General features: G+C 36.5%; 2 protein-coding genes across 3 annotated transcripts in view; one reads left to right on the plus strand and one right to left on the minus strand.

Moving 5' to 3' along the window:
• The window catches only part of LOC128233008 (uncharacterized), a 30,025-nt gene extending 12,188 nt beyond the window's left edge, over nt 1-17,837 (minus strand). The window contains exon 1 of one of the 2 annotated variants that reach the window (XM_052946858.1): nt 17,498-17,837. The gene's annotated coding sequence lies outside the window, so the exon portion shown is untranslated. Of the gene's footprint in view, nt 1-16,883; nt 17,013-17,497 lie in introns of those variants that run through there. The other variant, XM_052946859.1, reaches the window with a different exon arrangement.
• On the plus strand, nt 8,859-10,091 carry LOC128231095 (uncharacterized). The gene has a single exon (XM_052943516.1). It carries the CDS (start codon nt 8,859-8,861, stop codon nt 10,089-10,091), a length of 1,233 nt encoding a protein of 410 aa, XP_052799476.1.
• Nucleotides 17,838-23,059: the final 5,222 nt, after the last annotated feature.

Here is a 23,059-nt window from a genome sequence, read left to right on the forward strand (position 1 = left end):
AAACGTTCAAAGTGCTCATGCTTTGCATATACTTCTAAATATTTTCGAAAAGCGTTTACTAGAATATGGCAAGCTTTACGCAAGTGTTTCTGTTGTCCGCATAAACATACGAAAAGTTTAAGGCACATAAGCTGTGGTACGTAGAGCTACCACATTAAGTTACGAATGCCCCAAAATAGCCATCAAGTTTAATGGATTATGCAATTTCTTAAAACCCCATGATGGTTAACCTCAAATATAGGGTAGTAATGAATTAAGCGGTGGGGACGTGGGTTCTTCACTAGACACGTCGTCTGTATGTACCGAACTCATGTGCCAAGTAATTTTAAAATATCTCCGCGCATGATAAAGTGACAGCTCGGACACGACCAACTATACTCTATCTGCATATACACAGCATTCCATAATGATAAACCTGTGAATGTAGCCTTGACCTTTGAGGTAGGGACGTGGGTCTTGCACGCGACACCTCTTATTTATGTACCGAACACATGTGCCAAGCAACTCCACCCGTGCGTGACAAAGATACAGCCCGGACAAAACCAACTATATGTATGTGCATATATGCATTATTCTTATTCTAGGTTCTTAAGAGGATTAAACTCTTAGTGTGACCTTGAACTTCGCCCTAAAATGACGAACACATATAACAATAACTTTAAAATCCCTCCGTTCGTGACAGAGTAAGAGCCCTGACACGACCAATTATAGTCTATCTGCATAAATACAGCATCCTGCACTGATAAACCTGTAAATGTGACCTTGACCTTTGAGGTAGGAACATGGGTCTTGCACACGACATGTCGTGACCTCAGAAATGCTAGACGATGTCTTTGCCGCTGGAATACTGGGACATCATTATGTTACATGGGCGGAATTTGTCAACATTCACACGTTTATGATTATGATTAGCATGTTAAGTGAACATCTGTTTTGTCGATTTTTTAGCTATCAGACGAAAGACTAATAAAAATCGCAATGGAGGCATAGTGTAGCTGAAAATTTGTTTTTTTTTTAGTTATGATTTAAAACAAAATTTGTGTTGACCATAGCCAAGAGTGTTGCTTTAAGAATTTGAAAAAAAAACCTCAAACTCAGCAATATTCTGTTATAACACCCAAAATAAGCAAAATAAAGCGAAGCAATTATAAATGCTGAGCAAACTGCACCAAACACATAAAACCTGTAAATTTAGCCGAAACCATTTCTCCTTGCTCCTTAGGGAAAAATTGAAACGATATTAATATAATATTTAGACAAAGCTATATCGACGCGGTTGAAGCCTATTGATCTTTGGTCCTTAATGCCCAGTTTTGGTCAAAACGGATAGGTTTATCTGCTATCATATTATATTCGTTACCATGGCAACTGCTGATTTCGTTTTAAAATGGAGATCCCTTGACGACGAACTATCTTCAGAAGATAAGCACAGAAATTGAGCAGCTTTTCAAACAGACTCATGGGGTTGCCTGTTCCATTTTATATTGTTTGGGACGGTGTACGGACGGGTATGTTGGCAACATTTGATTAACAATTAAGTACTTTTCGTAAAACAATCACACGGATAAGAATGTTTTGTACCTTGAATATCGGTTGTAAATACAGAATGTTCCGAATTGACAGCAGCAGTAATGATTCTCTTTATACCATTGAAATATGATTTTATATTGAACATCAACATACTTGATAGTTAGCCAGACACCGAGACATGTACATAAAACATAATGCTCACAGTCGCCATGTACCATGACCCTCTTTCACTGTGCAAAGAATCCGCTTCAAAATATTTAGATGGTCGATATTAAAGCATTTTTCTTGTTATATTTGTTTCATTTTAGTGAGATATATATAGCGTGTTGTTTTGGCTACGACTCCTCAAAATAAATCTGAAATTCATGACCCATGGACCGGAAATAACAATGACGACCTGTAGAGTCATGTCTAACTTAAAATCAATCGTCAACATCCTAATGCTTTTTAGTGATGGCTATATAATCTGATTTGGTTATATTTTATAGAGAGAATGAAGGCAATTTGTCCATAACGACATCAGACGGAACATTATCACTGTGGCCGGATGTCATTCCCAGCACCAGCGTTCTGCAGGCCGCACGGGACGAATATTTCTGTCGTTATCGGATGCTGGTTTATGAAGCAGAGAAATGATGCTTATCTTTTAAATGACCACGGGACAAGGCACGGTCACGTGTTATTCATGTCAAGTAATTATTTGAATTGTACTTTAAGCTTTAATCATTTCTAAGAATCTAAGACTTAGTAGTCTTGTTAGGGATTTTATATTCGGTTGAATAATTACAGCGCTGGAAATCATGAAACAGAGTTTGAAAATGGTGTCTTGCAATACTCCTTAAATAAGAGCTAAGAAATTACGGAATATTCGCTTTTTATAACTGTCCAGTGTTTTTGTGTGATTGATGGTGCCATTATGTTATTCATTTGAATACATACGAACGGTAAACATTGTTTAAAAGGAAATGAAAGTATTATATAGCTAATGTTTGATTTGTTGGCTCGTTCCAGGAAGTAGAAACAGAGGGCGATAATGAATTGCATTATGGGATGGTGGTCGATTGCTCGACACGGCGTGGGTGAACAAATAACGAATCCACTCTTCAAATATATGATATCCCTTTCGATAAATATTGCTGAGAATAACATCTAACAATGTTCTACTGTATCGACATCAGGAATGTTCTTCAGTCTGAAGCCGGTTTTACCCTTTAAGTTGGCACGATGCAATTGTTCCTCTGTGACACTAGCGCCATTTCACAAAATGCCATGGATGCATAAAACATATCCGGAACAACAACAAAGTACAACTTCTATTGATGAACACACATTTTTCTTACAAAACGACAATACACATATCGTTCAAAGAAACAATACCAGCAATATCATTTCTTTTTTCAACTTGTAGTTTCCATAACATAATCATTTGTAAGTTACTGTTGTTGATTTCGTAATTGTTCCATGTGGGAGTGATAAAATAATGTGTGTTTTTTCTGTGTTTTTAAGAACTCCAAGAAGTATTTGTTGCCGACCCACAAAGGTCATTAAAACGTCCCCACAAAGTGGCTACAATAACGACACTAATCTTTATATAGCGTCATGTAACGTCCCCACAACGTGGCTACAAGAACGACACTAATCTTAATATGACGTCATGTAACGTCCCAACAACATGGCTAAAATTACGACACTAATCTCTATATGACGCCACGAAACGTCCCCAGAACGTGGCTAGAATAACGACACTAATCTTTATATGACGTCATGTAACGTCCCAACAACATGGCTAAAATAACGACACTAATCTTTATATGACGCCATAAAACGTCCTAAATATGTGGCTAGAATTGAAACACTAATCTTTATATGACGTCATGAAACGTCCCTATAAAGTTGTTTAAACTACGACACAAATCTTTATATGGCGGTCATCTGGTAAACAAGCCAAAAAGAGCAACAAATACCAAAAAGAAAACAAGAAGCAAACATGAATTGTATAACCTCTAAAATATTGATATAACATAATGCTTAACGTTTGCAAACTTGATATACTGTAAAACCAGTACGAATCCTTAAGCCCCCCCCCCCCAAAAAAAAAAGGAAAAAAAAAAGAAAAGAAAAAACATTGACCCCACATTTTATTGTCCTTTATTTCACCCTTTAAAGACTTTAATAACTGCAGAAGGTTAACCCAAAATAGAATACTTCGGCAACATAAGATGGTGTGAAGAAATCGGAAAAAGAATGCCTGAGTGGTTCGAAAAGGAAACTATTTGAACAAAGACCCTCCAATGGCACATCTCTAATTTCATTAACTCAATGAGCTTGACACTGCGCCATTATCAGACACATTTAATGCTCACAGAGGCTTTTGGAAAGGAATTTTCCAGAGTTCTAAAGGATTTCGTTTTCCAAGTTAGTTAGACAGCTGTACTGCGGTATCAGGAAAAACCCCAAACATGATGAATTAAAGACAATAAGTTTTTTTATAGTTTAAAATTCATTATGGGTTCTCTGGATTTCACCAAACTTTTCATAATCATTGAATTGCTCAAGATTCAATAAATATATTATGAATGTTAACAAAAACAAAACACAGTTAAGAAAAGCGCGTGGCAAACTATATACATGTATGGGAAAGAGCGGCGATATGTTATTGTAATATTTACAGTTCGTTTCCACATTCGTTGTTGTCTTTTAGAGTAAACAGGATTAGGAGGAATTTGGAAAATTAAAATCACTCAGCTACGAACAGCCAAATCCTCAAGGAATTCACTTCTCAATTAATTGTTTGCTTTAAAGTAATGATGACACCTTTTTAGAGCTAAACCATGACTTGCACAGCTCTGAAACACAGCATCAGCGAGCTTTAGGCATGCGTGGATAGCTGAAGAAACATTTTGCATGGCTATTTGTTAAAGAATTTAAAACTGTTTCACATATACCTGTATCGTGTGTATCGTACATCGTAATGTCATGATGAATGGCAAATATATGTGACAGAAAAGAAGACGAATCAACTCAATTTCGTAGCATTGATTGGCGATAAATACAATTATTCCATTAACCCCACCTCCACCACACACCCGTTTACATCGACTTGAATAAGAAAGTATGTATTAATGGAGAAAAGACATGGAAATCATGTTTCTAGTATCAACTTTTTTCTTGCTGAGATTGATTTCGAACCAGAAGTTTTAGCACATCCATCCTTTTCCTCGACTTCTAGAAATCATAACCGTCAATTCACGGTACATGTTTATCATTTATATCTTATAGTTCTGATCTACAATCTTTTTGGAACCAAAATGGGTTTACAGAACTATCCTCTATCAAAGTTAATGCCGATGCTGGTATTTGTCAGGTATTTGTCAACTAAATAAACTGACACATTTTCTGCCAAGCCTTGTTAGGCGTTAACAGTGTGTTTGTCTTCATTAGAGAATTAGATAGCATGCCTCTACAAATGGGAAAAATCAGACGAGCATTCCCTCGCTCCATCCCACCGGGGAAATCCATGGACTGTTTAAATAATAACGACACCTAGGGCAGCTCGAACCGCCAGTCACGGTTGCCAAGGAAACTCTACCGGTACCAACATCAATAATCTGGCACGACAGTTGTCCCTCGGGCGGGATTTTACAATACAATTTTAGGGTTTTGATGAACAGTTTCAAACCGTAAATGTGACATTTTGTAGAAACATCAAGAACGGACCGAAATTAAATAGGTGGTTTGTTTAAAGGCATTATTAAAGCGCTTTCGCATGTCGACTATGTGTTAACATAATTTTTCACCCGAGGTATAACTCAATTAACGAGAACGTGCCTTCTGCATACGAATGCATGTTATATTTTTATCACACTAAAATAATCTTGCTTATTGAATTGTAATCCCCGCAAATATGACGCTTCAATGGACACTGACTGTGTGGAACTATTAGTCACATGATCTGCACAAAGCGTTGCTTGATAGAACGATTATGGTAAATCATGAAAATGCAGCTCGGACTATTGGTGAGGCGCCCGATGCCGAACCCGCAGCAACTAGTTTCAACTTCAACTTGTAACCATTTTAATGTGCGTCCGCAAAAACGACTTGTTACAAAAAGTACCGTATGAACGTCAGAACAATGTCACGACAAATATTGCACTTCTCTTAAATTAAGAAAAAAAAACACGTGGAAATCCATGCAAACTTTACCATTTGCTTCACAAGCAAGTATATTTTTTATATATGTATATTTATTTTTTTAATATTTTGTATTTTTGTATATATATATATATATATATATATACAAAAATACCAAAAAATAAACGGGATCACATGGATCTATCGTTTTTTATTTGCTTAAATAAAAATAGGCAAATAAAATACGATCAATTTATATGATGTTGTTTATCTGATATAAAAAATATGTTCGTTACGGTAGGGATATGTTACACCGCTTGGTTGGATATACAGTCGAAACTCGCAATGTCGAACTCTGTTATATCGATGTTCTGGTTATGTCGTTTTTTTTCGACTTTTTTTCGGTTTTGTTTACACTTTTTATTTTTTATATATCGAATTTTCGTTATCTCGAATTATTTTCTTCCGAGGTCCCAACGATTTTGACATAGCGAGTTTTGATTGTAAACATCAGTTGTAATTCCTACAAGACACAACAACTTACAAGGTGGCGATTTTCATCAACAACAATGACAACCAGACCACATAAATTCGCGTGGTAGTACTATACTTGATATTTAAAACATAAACCTTCACAAAATATAGTCTACATGCAATGTTATTTCCGGTTTTAACTTGTTTCAAGTGTCCACACTTTACATAGAGTGTTTGTAAAGCCGTTGAGCAGTCTCCTTAAAGTGCCAGAGGGTCCCATGTTTCCTCCAGAATTAAATCAGTTTCAGATACTTCACCGCAAATTGGACGGGGATCCTTGAGGATGAAACAATGTTCGTTATTTGTTCTTCGTGTCGTTTCATACTGTTGTATTTTGACTAGGATTCTGTGGAGCGCATATGTCAACACAGTCTACTATGTCGGTAATACGAGCTTCTGAATGGCAACACAATACAAATGCTAAAACCGGCTTAACTGATGTCCCAGCATCATTATTTCACCAGCAGCAACCACCAAGACCGCTTTACAGATTTGTATGGGCCAACAGCTACGTGTACACGTATAAACTTCCAACTCATTTAGAGGCTAAACAGAAATGCGACTGAGCAGGGCACCAGCACTATCCTTCGTAGTTCCTTTTAAAACTTACATTATTTAAATATTCTAATTTTAACAAATTAAACGTGTTTCTTTCAAATCGACATAACTGCCGTATGTGCTGCATATTTCATAAGACTTGAATTATACTTGTTAGACAGAACATTTTTTTCTCCGATAGGTTTTTACTGTTGCAAACAAGGACCCGTTCAGGGGAACACGGTCCTCGATGATGTTACAATAAAACAGTATTTCTGTGTGAATACCCAGCCGTGTTATATCAAGCTGACATTTCCTCTATCTCTGAGGGGAGATCGCCGGTTTATTCTCCTGGTATGCAAATGGTGGCCATAAACACATCTAAATGATGGTTGGGCATTTCTGTCACACAAAAGCCCAGCTCTCTTAATTGGATAACTACCGATAGTAATTTTATACGGACATGAATAGGCACCGTGCAATGAATATTTGATATGACAGATATCGAGACGTTTACGTCCAACGTTTTTTATCACATGCTTCGCCTTAAGCGGCTTACTACTTACTATTACGATGTCTTATAAACTTGCCTAATCTTAATGACCTAGGGCAAACAAGTTTTATTCGTTTGATTGTTTACCTTCAATATGTCCAGAATTATAATCTAAAGAGAAACCTTAAACAATAAATATCACACATCCAAACACCACAAATCCAGGTCCAATTTCACCTCTCTATTGGTCGGAACATTATACGATACGTAAAATGAAATACAATCAAACCAACATTCTTTTTTTGTCATTCAAAAATTAATATCTAATTATTGTTAAGCTCCTCACAAAAAATATTGTTATGCGTTGAATCTGAAATATTTGTCATTTTCCTTTCTTCGTTTAGTACCGTTTTTCAACTCATCCATTAAATATAACAGAAAGCTTGCTAAGTGCTCATTCTAAACAAACAAAACAGCAGCCTTGTGTCCAGTGGTATATCAGAGATGAAACAGCCGACCAAACCCGATAGTTCGAGACCGTAGGATAATAAGAAAGGTACGAACAGAAGGGGTCAAACAATACATGTATGTATACTAGTGATGAAACGATTATCGATTAAAATCGATTAATCGTCGCTGACAATGCTATGTCGGCGACAATCGTAGCGGTTTTCTAAAATCGATGTCGCTAATGTTACTTCCGGTAACTACGTATTTTTTTGTTTTGTTGTAAAAGTAAATGTCAATTTTTCTTTTAGGTAAATTCTCGTTGAGTTCATTTTAAAAAAGGAGCTCACTCTCCTACACAAATGGGGTGAATGTAAACACCTTTGCTTAAACACTTACAAACTTTCCCAAAATTACAAACTGTTTTTAATTGTTGATATATTTCATAAAACCTTCAATAACCTGTCTCTATGGTGAAGTGGGTCCGGTCTTCTCTGCAGATACCGGGAATCCCGGCTCGATGCATTCTGTTTTTGAAACCGTTTTTGGTATCGTTTGTAATTAACTAATTTACTTTTTTTGTGAATATGTTATGAAATTAAGATATTCTAATGAAATGTTCAATATGACAGGTTATCGAATGTTCAGCTGGTTCACAAATATTTAATATGCTTTTACATTAATAAAATGCTAAGATAATTTACTTGATGCGGTGTGCATCATTTTGCAATTGATGTGCAATTATTAAGTATAGGTTATGTTGTTATGTTTTTTCGTTTGGTTATTAAACACAGAAAAATGTTATGGAAATTTACTTACTGTTGTAAAAAACATGACAATAGCATCACACGTACTGATACCAGGTTTAACCATTTCAATGCTCATTATGATACTATGTTTAAAGAATGTATTCCTTGCTGATATCATGAACTTTCAATTATTGTCCGATAGTAAATCGATATGCCTGGTCCGATTCGATTCGATTATCGATAGCAAATGGAGTCCGATTTTCAAACACTAATGTATAAACAGAAGTACGAGACCGTAAGATAATGAGAAAGGTACCAAAAGAATGGGTCAGACACACATGTATGTATACACTGAAGTTCGAGACCGCATGATAATGAGAAAGGTACAAAAAGAATGGGTCAGACACACAAACACGGAAGTTCGAGACTGTATGATAATGAGAAAGGTACAAAAAGAAGGAGCCAGACACACATACACGGAAGTACGAGACCGCATGATAATGAGAAAGGTACAAAGAGAAGGAGACAGACACACATACACGGAAGTACGAGACCGCATGATAATGAGAAAGGTACAAAAAGAATGGGTCAGACACACAAACACGGAAGTTCGAGACTGTATGATAATGAGAAAGGTACAAAAAGAAGGAGCCAGACACACATACACGGAAGTACGAGACCGCATGATAATGAGAAAGGTACAAAAAGAATGGGTCAGACACACAAACACGGAAGTTCGAGACTGTATGATAATGAGAAAGGTACAAAAAGAAGGAGCCAGACACACATACACGGAAGTACGAGACCGCATGATAATGAGAAAGGTACAAAGAGAAGGAGCCAGACACACATACACGGAAGTACGAGACCGCATGATAATGAGAAAGGTACAAAAAGAATGGGTCAGACACACAAACACGGAAGTTCGAGACTGTATGATAATGAGAAAGGTACAAAAAGAAGGAGCCAGACACACATACACGGAAGTACGAGACCGCATGATAATGAGAAAGGTACAAAAAGAATGGGTCAGACACACAAACACGGAAGTTCGAGACTGTATGATAATGAGAAAGGTACAAAAAGAAGGAGACAGACACACATACACGGAAGTACGAGACCGCACGATAATGAGAAAGGTACAAAAAGAATGGGTCAGACACACAAACACGGAAGTTCGAGACTGTATGATAATGAGAAAGGTACAAAAAGAAGGAGCCAGACACACATACACGGAAGTACGAGACCGCATGATAATGAGAAAGGTACAAAGAGAAGGAGCCAGACACACATACACGGAAGTACGAGACCGCATGATAATGAGAAAGGTACAAAGAGAAGGAGACAGACACACAAACACGGAAGTACGAGACCGCATGATAATGAGAAAGGTACAAAAAGAAGGAGCCAGACACACATACACGGAAGTACGAGACCGCATGATATTGAGAAAGGTACAAAGAGAAGGAGACAGACACACATACACAGACGTTCGAGACCGCATGATAATGAGAAAGTTACAAAGAGAAGGAGCAAGACACACATACACGGAAGTTGGAGACTGTATGATAATGAGAAAGGTACAAAGAGAATGGGTTAGACACACATACACAGAAGTTCGAGATCGCATGATACTGAGAAGGGACACACGACTGTTAAAGACCACATGATAATGAGCAAATGACTAGAGACCATATGGCATGAAAGAGTGATACTCACACACGATAGTTTTATACCATACGGAAATGTGCAACTAGACGATAGAGTGAGACCTTTACATGACCGTTTGAGACCATATGGGAATGAAAAAGGACGTAAATAAAAGAGTATGTCATACACACATGATTTCAACGAAAACAAAATGCGTTTATAAGAATGTTGGGGCTACTACAGAGAATGAAAATTGGGCTGAATGTCGTTAACAAACCCGACATTTGGTGTCTTTTTCGTTATCAAATCCCATCTTCTATGTTTGACTTGTGTAGTCTTTGCGTGTATTCTAACAATAGCAATATAATTAATATCATCGATATGGCAAAATGTGAATGGTTGCACCTACAGTGAACTCCTCTGCGCAGATTTGATAGGTTTCTAGACAAAGTTCAATGAATGATATAACTTATTAAGTTAGACAACATACTCAATAAATACCGCTCGAACGACCTTGTCATCAAATATTTAACATCTAGTACTCCTCTAGCAAAACAGACATTCCAGCCATATAATCCATTTACTGGCAATTGCTTGGAACATGGTTCCTGATTTCAACGAATTATCGTACGCTCGGAATGGAATCTACTATAGAATGCATTATTCGTGCCATTAAATCCAGGTCGCATCAAAAATTAAAACGAATTAAGGAAAATTAAAAGGTGTATTATAGGCGTCGACTCTTTCTAAACGCTGCAATCCATCTATAATGGGTTTCCTGGAACGACTGTCGGATTAAGCAATAAACACACTTAGTAAGGTGGTTAAAGAAAATGAGAAAATAGAATTAATGTATTTGTCTTAAGCTTAAAATCTTCCGTTGAAATGAATTTTGTGAAGGAAAAAGAGATTACTTAAGTAGCGGAGGAATGATGTAAAACTCTAATCTTCCCTAAAACGTTTAAAAATAATCGTTTCAGGGTTTTTTCGTGCCAACGCAATTTCCCATGTAAGTGTTTGAAAATATTTATTTTTTTAGAGTCTAAGTCCTTTGCATTAAGTAACGTTTGCTAATTCACAATGCCACTGTGACTGCAACGTGTTTTCGTGAAAAGATTCAATTTATGAAAGCACTTGGTTGTCTTCATGTGTGCATGAGTGTATTGAGATATGACACTCGGTCAAGTTATGTCTGCGAAGTGTCAACATAAATTGAGCCAACACTTGTTGGCATTTTTCAGGCATTTTTTTTAACTGTTTCATGAAATAGCATATCAATGTAATTCTGCAATGGTTCGGAGCCTTTAAAGCATGTCATCGATTTTCCCCTAGGTTAGGTGAGGGAATCAACTGTATTACTCGCCTCACAACACACGTTTTCGGGCACTTTTAATACTTTTTTCCTGGCATAATTACATTCCGTTTTTTTTTAAATTTCATTGATTTAAAATCAGTTTTACTTTTTGTCATAAAGTTTTTCACGGTAGAATATTTTGATAATTACATTAACATAATAGCATACACTTTGATGCGATTAAACATTTGTGTTGTATTGTAATTATTTAATATATATTTATATATTGTAATTCGTATTGTAATAGTCTGGTATTGTAATAGGGCGGTCGTCTGGACAATTGTCGAAGCAGCAAAAAGAAACAATACTGACTAGTTGCAGAAACAATTGCTCATACATTTAGTCACATTTCGGAACTTTATTATGAAATATTGAAGCGGAGCAGCAATAATTCACCATAATAGTGTTGTAAATAATACTACATCAGCTGCCGGTCATCGTGGGGTGTCATTGCAGATGCAAAACCGTGAAACACAAGCGGCCTTACATCTGAATTATTCAACCAATCAAGTTATTCGATCGTTTATGACACTCGTATGTCTTCGGTAATTATATAAATATTTAATGTTGTAAGCGGTAAAAGATCGCCATCTTCGATGAGTATCCGGACATTTGCCCACACAATAATGCTAAGAATTTGGACAGGAAAAGACTGACAAACTAAGCTTATGTGTGTATCTAAACGCTACTTACGATTTGTTCGGATAAAGACATGTGTTATTGTCAATGGTAGTTAGTATAAATGCTTTTGGTTGGTGCTCACCAAGCCGAAGAAGTGGGTTCCATCCGGGTACTCCGGTTTCCTCGTTTAAACAAAACCACTCTCTCCCGTAACATCGTGCCAACGAGAGAGATTTATATAATACTGTTTTAACTTGTTTTACAATCGATGTAAAATATAGAAGTTTCACAATCAATTTAAAATATTTACACCTCAACTTCCATTCCTTAAATGAACTGCCTTTCGGCAATTGCGTTCATCAATCGATGAACGCAACATCTTCGGATATGTTCGGATCGTAATTCATTGCATAACAATATACATGAAAGCTATTGATCTTGTTATTGGTTGTATTGTGTCTGCAGGTCCCGTAAAATATAGATCACATTTTTAAAAGTGTTAGTTTATTATATCTTAAATATAATGGTACCAGAAGTGTTTCAATTTTACGTTTTAAAGTGATTTCAAGTGGTTGATCTTTTCCCGCGTTATTGTGACGTCATTTGAAAAAAATGTTTCCGGTTATAGTCGGGTCGTTCTATTTACAGAATTGGGTAAGAAAGGATTACTTAAAGGTTTTCTTAAATGAAACGAAGATTTTTTTTTAACAATTCTTGGATGAAATAATGAACTATTGGGGTAAATATAAGGAATGAATTGCGGGGTTGATGTCATTATCGGGGATATGAACGCAATTGAGTTGGTCAAAGTACGCATGGAGTCCTTCGGACTCCACACACATTGACCAACCCAATTGCGTTCATACCCCGATAATGACATCAACCCCGCAATTCATTCCTTAAATGAATAAGTTTCATACCCGTTGTAATATAAATAAGTTTTAAACCACACGATTAACCCATCAGTATTAAAATAGCCTTTTAACATAGAAATGCATAAATCATAATAATAAAAATAATACAGAGTTGAATAACTTTATTATAGAAACGCATCATGCACGAATAGGCTAACACGTGTCTTACTTAATTCTAATATAAATTGTTTAAATTAATCGAAAACCTGCTTATTAGTGTAAGATGATGTCGTTTGGCGTGCAGGTAGACGGAAGTCAAAATGTATGAGAAATCGAATTGTCTATATTAGCTCAACAACTCTGATACGGAATCATGGACGCCTTGTCTATATTAGCTCAACAATTCTGATACGAAGTCATGGACGCCTTGTCTATATTAGCTCAACAATTCCGATACGAAGTCATGGACGCTGTGTCTATGTTAGATCAACAATTCTGATACAAAGTCATGGACGCTGTGTCTATATTAGCTCAACAATTCTGAAACGAAGTCATGGACGCCTTGTCTATATTAGATAAACAACACTGATACAAAAGCATGGACACTATATGTCTATAATGTCCCACAATTCTGCCGTCCACTGTTTTACAAGGGTGATACGGTTAGACTCACAATAAACCTTGATCATGCAAATCTACGGATTTTGTCTTTTAATAAGTTTTATACATTTATATTGATATTCACTATCATAACAAACCTTTTCGATTTCCTGGATTTCTATGAATCCAGCATTCTGCTTACAACAATAAACGTTTAACCCTCACATATTTCTTAATGTAAATATTGAAAAAAGAAGACTTTTACATCGTTAACAATCAATGGCAATGCTGAGTTATCAATTAGTGCCATCTTCACCTTTTTGTGTATTAAATCTTTATAGTCTAAGCTTATTCATATGTAGGTTTCAATTTAAGATCAACAACCTCCATGAACATAACGCATACGTTTTGCGAGTAATTAAGGAAGAACCCCTTTACGCCCGAATTGGTGAATATTTGTGGTCCATGCAATACTTAATAGAAGAGTGAAACAGTTTTATCATTTCATGTAGAAACTAACTATTGCAACAGAAGAAGAAACTGTGCTCATTTCTGCCAATAAAGCCTGACGTAAATTCAATTACTTTCTGTGAATGGTCTCAGGAACCGATAGAGTTTGTAAACATGGATTTGAGACAGATCTCCCGAGTTCTACGAACCTGATATCTGTCAATGGGACATCGAGAAGTATCACTGGATTGTTCGTTACATTTGGCCCATTTCAGGAAGTATAATGCTGCTTATGATCTAAAGGCTGTTTGATTTCCTTTTCAACACAACTGTCAAATGGTTATTTAAATGACGAATTCATCAACACCAACATGTTTGACTCTACCAATTCAAATGCGTTCGCGTGACAAAGTAGCTACGAACTGTGTCCTTATGTGTAAACAGTTCTTGTAGGTTACATAATTATGTAATCTCGATACATAATTCAAACGGACTTTAAGAAACATGTACGAACAGTGAGTATTTATTAAAAATAACAATCATGCAGTGTATACGTATACATCATAGCATTTACAAAGTTCGTATTTTCTTAGTAAATGTAATGAATCACTTTCATCGCCAATGTACGCTATTGTCGGAAGCATGGTATTCCTTTACCAAGAGGTTGAACTGACAAGGCTCCATAATTTGTGAGGAGGCTGAGATTGGATCGCTCTCTGTTGCATCTCATATTTGCGCTTCGTCTCATTATTTCAATTTAGCAAATAATATGTCTATATTTTGTAATGAGGTAAACTAATAATCTGTCAGTATTGTATGGAGAATCAGGCATCGGAAATCTCTCTAACAATAAAATGAGGCCAAATTTGTCATCTTTTCCTGAGAAAGTGTTGGCTTTTGTATTGATTACCGAATATATTTTGATAACCTTTACTTAATGCAATCTTATCTTCAGCCCCAGACTTGACTCGCGGGTAATACAGTTTGTTTGAACATTTCTTAGAAATGCGGGTTGCAGCAACACGTATACTATATATAATATCTTTATAGCGACTACAACACGGTCTTTCACGATAATCGAACAACCATTTTAGTAATCTTAAAATACAATACAGCTGTACATGTACATTTACTGGAGTATTGGATCAAATTCTACAAAATTACTCCAAAGTCGGTTCATTTTGTTTGCATGTTCTAGTGAGGTAATTTGTTCAAGCAGAATGCTTTTGCCCCCAAAAGTCTGATTCTTATTGTAGCGCGTACTTCTGACTTGAAAAATTTGTCAAATGCACAGAACATAACAGAACATTTATTAAGATACAAGCACATACAGCTTATTGTCATCAAAACAATCATCATTGCATGCACAATGGCATAAATAAATGTACATGATTATAAACAAATAATAACACATTGTTTCAAGCGGCAATTACATCTAGTTTAAGTAATTCTGGAATGTTCACTATATTATCTGATTTGCCTGTAATATAAAAATAGCCATCTTATATGACAATGCCTTCGTTTGAGAGTACAATAAATTTAAACATACTCGGTCGGTCCCGATCATAATAGCTAGGTAAATTTTGAATCTATCAAATATGAATACAAACTAATATTTATCATCAACATAGTTCACATTTCCTTAATGTTCCTATAACGGCTTATAATCTATAACACAGATATAAAGGTTTGGTTGATATGATATGTTAAAGCTGCAAAATAAGGAAAAATGAATCAAAACTATGTTTACTTCCTTATTTTTGCACAAAAAAAAACACGGAAAAGGGGTTTTGTACAGACTCAACTCCATATACTCGACAACGATTTTAATCTGTTTTGATGGAATTGTGAATGAAATGTTTGATAACTTCTGAGTTTTGAGGGTTTCTGGTTATCTCTTTTTATCATTGATCCTAAAAAAGTGCTTGTATTTAATCTTAAAAATTGACTAACTAATTTTATTTTTTATCATTTTAATAAAAAGGTGTCAATTTTCACTTTGAACACATGTAAATTGATCCATTAAGCGTCACCGGAAGGGCTAAACACGTCATTCCAACCATATGAATCTACTAATACCCATCCAAGACCTCAATGGCAGCCTGCTTGAAACAAGACCCCATAATTGCTTCCATTGTCACCCCGTATTTCACATTAATATTTTAGATCATACTTTAAAGTCCTCGTTTTTAACAATTAACAAAACACATGATACTTAAATGGCTTCAATGATAAGACTAAAAAAATATATGGTGTAACACTGAAAGTAATGTTAGGTTTCTTACAATATGATGTAGTTTAGTAAAACACTTGTATAACATACAGACGTATGCAATACCATCTGTTATGAATGACATTGTTGCAAGTATATCAAAGTCTACGTACATATGTGGTAATATAGAATGAAGATACAGTTATCAAATCTGTTAAATGTCGTGGTATAATTACTTGTAAACGGATAGAGAAAATATGCGAACCAACTTCTCCGTATATATTGAGCTTGGATTATTTAACATACCATGTAACTCTGATATACAGGAGTACTTCCTTATAACCGGCGGCCTTATGCAGAAAGTATTGCTCATTTGAAGTTACTTTTTAAGATATTATCTAGGAACCCCAATAGTGTAACATGCAAATTTTATTCCGCTGGTATATTATATGACATTATGCACTAGCTGTAGATAATTGGTTTAATAATGACACATAAACTGCCTTTAGCATTATATAAATAATTTGACAAACCAACGTATAATTCTCTAGGGGGGGATTTATATTACATTAAATGTCATTATTGTCATTTATATTATATAATGTAATTTTACCATATCCAATAATCTTAAAATTTAGTTAATTAAACACGCAAATTCCTATCGAATCCGTATAAAAGCATAAATTATTTTTTTCAAAGTAAAAGAATGCTAATAACTCACTGTTGACAAATCTCCCGCTGTAAGTGGATTTGCATGGAATTAAAATCCAGAGAACTAGTCAGTTTAAACACGCAATAACTCCCCAAGCAGACACTGAAGTTGACAATGATTGGACAATTTGTATTCCAGTGTTTTATAAGAATGTGCGTATTGCTGTATGTGATATTGGCTTGGCGGGTGTGAGATGCTCCTGCTACAACAGATGGTGCACTCGAACACCCGGACCACAATTCACACGCCTAAGTAAGGTCCAAACGAGTTGAACGTCTGAAGATATCTTAACTTGAACTGAATGACCATCACTTCGCTAGATCAGTTGATGTCGTTTGAGTCCAACCGTTAATACAACTATATATTAAGGAAATTAACTAACTTTGCAAGTATTACAGATTAAAGAATAATTACTAGTTATCAACTATCCGTATTTTTTCCCTAATTAATCCTTTTTGCATTCTACCATGCATTTAATTGTGAACAAAACAGAACAAATTTACTGCTGTTTTTTGTTTGTTTAAATTACTACCGAATTATTAATTTTAGTGCATATATTTCCGTTAAAACAAGTTTCTAATACTGTAAGTCTATGAGAAAACATAAAATAAAACGATACTCACAAACAGGTACCGTCACAAGTTCCTTCCAGCAACAAATTCCATTTCATATTATATTTATCGTGAACACAAATGGCTCCCTTGGTTTCCCGTTAGGTTCTGTGCAAAGGATTTCAACATCTAGCTCGCCAAATGCAAAAAAAACACACTACAGAAGGGCACATAAGAAATTCGGTAGATCCGATAAGGCTAGCTACTTTGGTAAATATGTCTAAGTTAGCAACAATGGAATCTGTTTTATAGAATAAATTGTCCACTCAATAACAATTGGGCGTAATGCGAAACCAATTCCATAAAGCATTTTACTAGCTCTTCCAGAGAAGGAAGACCACGCGACTGTATGCTATAGTCCCTCGCGCGCAACTATTCAAACGAGAATGACGGCGTCATTGTAGCCAGCAGAGAACGACCGCCTAGTACTGTATGTCCAGTTTACTCAGATATTGATGCAATTATTGTTACATTAGCTCATTAAACATTGACTACAATAACCGACCGCCGAGATCTATGGTGGAACAAAACAAACATAAAATGAGTGCCCAGGAAGATTATAACATGATGTCTGGTGCTTGAGGTAGCTAACTTAATTGGAAGCAATAATGGCAGTGCTACATTTTCCGAGGGCAAATACGGAACATTCTGTAATTCTACTAAACGAATTATATGGTCCATCAAAGGTAACCCTGTCTAAGTGTTTTTAAAACTGTCGCTGATATGGAAATGAAAGAAAATACGTTTTTATTGCACACAAAATACAACTGTACATTGCCTTCTGCGATTGGGGAAAATGTGTTTGGTGATACGTTTGTATTTGTGTTTAATAATTCATTGACTTCTAGTAGTTTAACAAACAGTGAGAAACAGACAGAAATTGTAGAGACAGGTATGTAAAGGGCTGTTGAACAGTGAGAAGAGTTTTGTAACCTCGAGACATAATTCCTCCACTTTCCTTCCCAGAATTCAATTCCTGCCCAATGACCGTACCGCCTACCTATACGACACATTAGATGACCACGAAGTAACCAGACGAGTACAATGGACGCTTGTTTTAACCATTATCGATACTTCAGTCCAGCTCGCCTGTTTTGCAAACATGCCGCGTCTCTAATCATCGTCTATTCATAACTATGGTGACTTGTTTTAGACAGACTGACCCTTGGGGATTCACAATATTAATTGCGTTTTGAATCGACGTAAATTACTTTTGATCGCGCCACAGTGTTTTGTATCAAAGAGAAACATCGACAATAACAAAAGCATTTGGAATAGCATTGCATTGAAAACTAACAACGAGTGAAAGCTATATTTTTCTATGTTGCATGACACTAGTTCAGTTCATTGTGGGTGATATGGGCGAAATAGATTAGATAACATGCAAACTGGATATGAGCTTTTGTTCGTCATTTGATTTGTTGTGAAGTTCATGATGCCATTGACGATAATGTTGTTAGAAAAACGAGAACGAGTTTGTACAGCGTTTTTCGACCGACGGCCAAGTGTGCCTCAAGTGGAACCCAGCCTCGAGTGCACCCCAGCCTCGAGTGCAACTCAGCCTCAAGTGCAACCCAGCCTCGAGTGCAACTCAGCCTCGAGTGCACCCCAGCCTCGAGTGCACCCCAGCCTCGAGTGCACCCCAGCCTCGATTGCAACTCAGCCTCAAGTGCAACCTAGCCTCGAGTGCAACTCAGCGTCGAGTGCAACCCAGCCTCGAGTGCACCTCAGCCTCGAGTGCAACTCAGGCTCGAGTGCAACCCAGTCATGTCAGCATAGCCTAGTCATGAACGTCAGTCACAATTCAGATCTATTGTAAAGGTAAGTAAATATCGGCATTGTTGTATACAGTAATATCTATTGTAAGCAGACAAATAGTTGTTATTTAGAACCATTATTGACTGTGCGCACATGAGGACGTTTTTTCTTCAACAGAATGGTTTTGATCAATCAACATACATTTTGCATGGTGATGTAAATATTAAACGTATTCTCGCTGTTCGCTGCAAGTATTACATTTTGGATGTGAAATCAATTATTTGGGCATGCTTGAATTCCCAGTCGGCAGATAGGTATCGGGTTGCGAGCTCGTTTCCATATTTGAGGAGATCGCTCGCCTCGGCGCCAACGGGAAACATCGGAAGAATAAGTAGAAAATGCAAAACGATTCGCCCTTAACGGCCAGTTAAGTGCTTATGCCCTCCTTTGGGTCATTAATATTCAATTAGCAGTAAATATAATTTTGGTTGTCGACATATGGTTGCCTTACCCGGGCTTTTCCCGAAATACCAGCGACATGTAAGTAAACGAAGCCTTCGAAGCTGTAAATAACCGGGCATGTTTTACACGCATAACATATTTGCATTATTCGCAATATCAAAGATAAATGTATACGCTACCATTTGAATGTCACCGTATATAATTTGCTAATGTTTCCGTTTCAAATGGTAATGGAGGGAATTTGGTATAGAATTGTTTATATATTTGCTCAGTCCCTCGATCTATGGATTCGTGATTTATTTAGCTGGGTTGTTGAGGCGGTTTAACTGCAAGGTGAAAGTAAGTACTATAATCGTTTGGTCAAAACATCAAGTAAAAGCTGCACTCTCACAGATTGACCGCTTTTTATTTTTGTCTAAGGATCAGCTCATTTAGGCACCAATCTCTTCAATCTAGTATAAGATAACTCACAATAGAACAGATCTTAATTGTCTGGAAAACTGCCGAAAAATTATATTTCTTTAAGCGTTAGTTACGCCTTTAACTAAATAAAACGTATATTTTCGAACAGAAATATGAAAAACTGCAATCTTATCTTTTGTTAGCAGTCTTATATCACTGTTTTCAAGACATTTGCACAACAGTTTGCTTATTTCAAGACACAGTTATGATGTAATAAAATAAAACAAAGATGTCAAAACTGTCAATCTGTGAGAGTGCAACTTTAAACGATGTACCAGATAAGTGGTAATAACTATGATTGACATTATATTGCAGGATTCCGAATTAAAAACTGGATAATTGCCACTGACTCTGCCAGTAAGTGTATATTCGTGTCCAGTAATTATAAAGCAAAGTTTAAGAACAAATAAAATTTGTCGAAGATCAAATGTCCACAGGTTTTCGTGCATGTTATCAAGATTAGTTACAAGGTACATGAACCTAAACAGTTGATATATTAACACCCACTGTCGTTTTATCGGAGCAAAACGAATTGGAGAAAATCTAAGAAACAAGTTAATTGCGTGTTCAAATTAAGTGATCGCATTACCGTCAGCGTTCCTACCGGGAGATTGTCTCCTCCCATATATTATGTTCGTTTGATTCGATTGTGTTGTGAGGAACAGGGCTGGCCGTCAATTAGCGCGGTCCTCGAACCGTCCCCGACATCCATCAACGCGCGAGCCGCCACGTTAGCGCATTCAGGGTCAACCGATCTTGGCCTCACATTTAACGTAGACTTTAAGTTAGATACATACGTGTTTTCTAAAAATGATCAGAATGCTTTTGCTCATTTGAATATTGTTTTTTTCCCGCTTTAGGTGTAAATATTCACGAAAAAAGCCCATACTCATTACCAATATATTATGATATGTAAGTCTTTATACCGGTATGTACACTAATACATAAGTAAGAGCTTATTTAAGCCCACTTTTGGCGAAAAATACTTTTATGCATATACATGAAAAGCATGTTAGACATTAAGGATAGTACATTTAAAGTAGCTACATGCATTTAATTCATCGTTCATCAAATACGGTAAATTGCGAAAGCCAAACCATTACATTCAATGTACATTAAGTAGGACGATCTGTTGCTACCAGAATTCAGAGTTCTTGTAGGATGTAGCAATAAAAATAGGGTCACATTAGGGCTCCCGTGGGCGACATTATACCGATGGATGTTATGTACATGCAATCATAATTTCATGAAGAACACGTTTATTTGGACAGGAAATGGCAGCAAAGCCTCTACTGGGAACAGGCTTATGTCGGAAAAATAGATTTTCCGCCATAAGGATATTGATTAAGATTGTTATGAAATATTAAATATTTCTTGACTGTCTTCCCTCAACGGTGTGCGAAAATCGGCTGGTTGACGACCCTCCAGGGTACACCGTCTGTCGCTGCAAGGCCGACGGCGGTGCCATGTTTGCTGTAATTATTTGGTATCTCACCTTACTTGCAGAACTCTCCCACTAAAGCGTTTACCACAACACGCACAAATATTAATTAAAATTTTATAGGTTTTATTGTTAAATAATTTGAAAAAAATAACCACGAATCGATGGCACAACCGAGTGTCTGTATTATTGTTGACCCAGAATTCACAGGCTCCGAAATTGTGTGAGCAGATCATCTTTCCTTGAACTAAGATACAGCTTTCCCAAGATCTCTCCGAATTGCACGGGACATACTCCTATCTATCACTTATTGCCACATTCAAATCTAATCTGACAAGATTTGGGAGCAACCTAACTTTGTTTTACTCTAAAGAAATGTACAATTTTAAAGATGTAAACAAATCTGGTAAATCCGTAGCAATTGATATATCTGCATGGTGTTGTCTAACACCCTCCTCCCCCGCCTCTGTCTCCGCTGTAAATCTCATTTGTGTCCACGCATTACCAGTGAGGATGGTCTAAAGTAAAGGTTGACATAAATTGAAAAAAAGAGAGCTTTGGAAAAAACAGCACTCGTATTCTGACGTTTACTAAAAAGACTTGTTTAAAACTTGTCGGCGATTTATGATTAGTCCTTGAGGCGAGTAACATTATATCATTTCTCGTTTGGGCAATCATTGTTAATTAGTCATTTCCGTTGAAGGCGGTGTAACTCAATAAGCAGCGCGTCTCCACGATTACTAGGCCGTCCAGCGAGTCTCACCAAATAAACCATCCACAAGTAACCATGCTATGGAGAGATCGTGCTATGCTTCTTCCACACTTAACTATAATGAATCATGGTCTACGTTCATATAAACGTCGATGTCAATTTGCGATCTATTTGTAACATTGCTATTTGGGCTTGGTTCAAATAGACATATATGGTCCCAGTGGACCCTTCAAGACAAACGCATAGTTGCTGGCCTTTTTCCTGCCTTTACTACCGCTAGATGGGTATTAGCGGAGATATGAAGCTATAAAATCAAGTGACGCTTTACCTTCGGGAACTCTTGAAAGAAGACTGCTTTATATAAGCTGTTCTTAATCTGACATGAATTAAGCCCGCTGTAGTAGTACCATCGTTCATGCACACTCTATGTGAATGTAGCAGATGAAATGTTTTGGTATTTTATTTGAAGTCAAACCTGATAACACAACGGAAGCTACATTGAAAAGTCCAGTAGCCAAACAACTTCCCGTATACTTTGTTTAAATAATACAACATAAGCTACAGGGAATAGTCTAGCAGAGAAAACGATATCGATGGCCGTGTATAGAGTCACATTGTTATAGGACCTAATAAGAGACACATGACGTCACAATACACCAATAAACGACACAAGGTTAAGGTCAAACTTAATGCACTGTCGGAACCAAATTTTACACAGTGAATATAGGTAGTGAATACT

The sequence above is a fragment of the Mya arenaria genome, chromosome 4 (genome assembly GCF_026914265.1).
Source record: "Mya arenaria isolate MELC-2E11 chromosome 4, ASM2691426v1".
In the NCBI taxonomy this organism is placed as follows: Eukaryota; Metazoa; Mollusca; class Bivalvia; order Myida; family Myidae; genus Mya; species Mya arenaria.

Coding starts and splice junctions, on each gene's coding strand:
- LOC128231095 (XM_052943516.1), top strand. CDS start 8,859: ATGAGAAAGGTACAAAAAGAAGGAGCCAGACACACATACACGGAAGTA.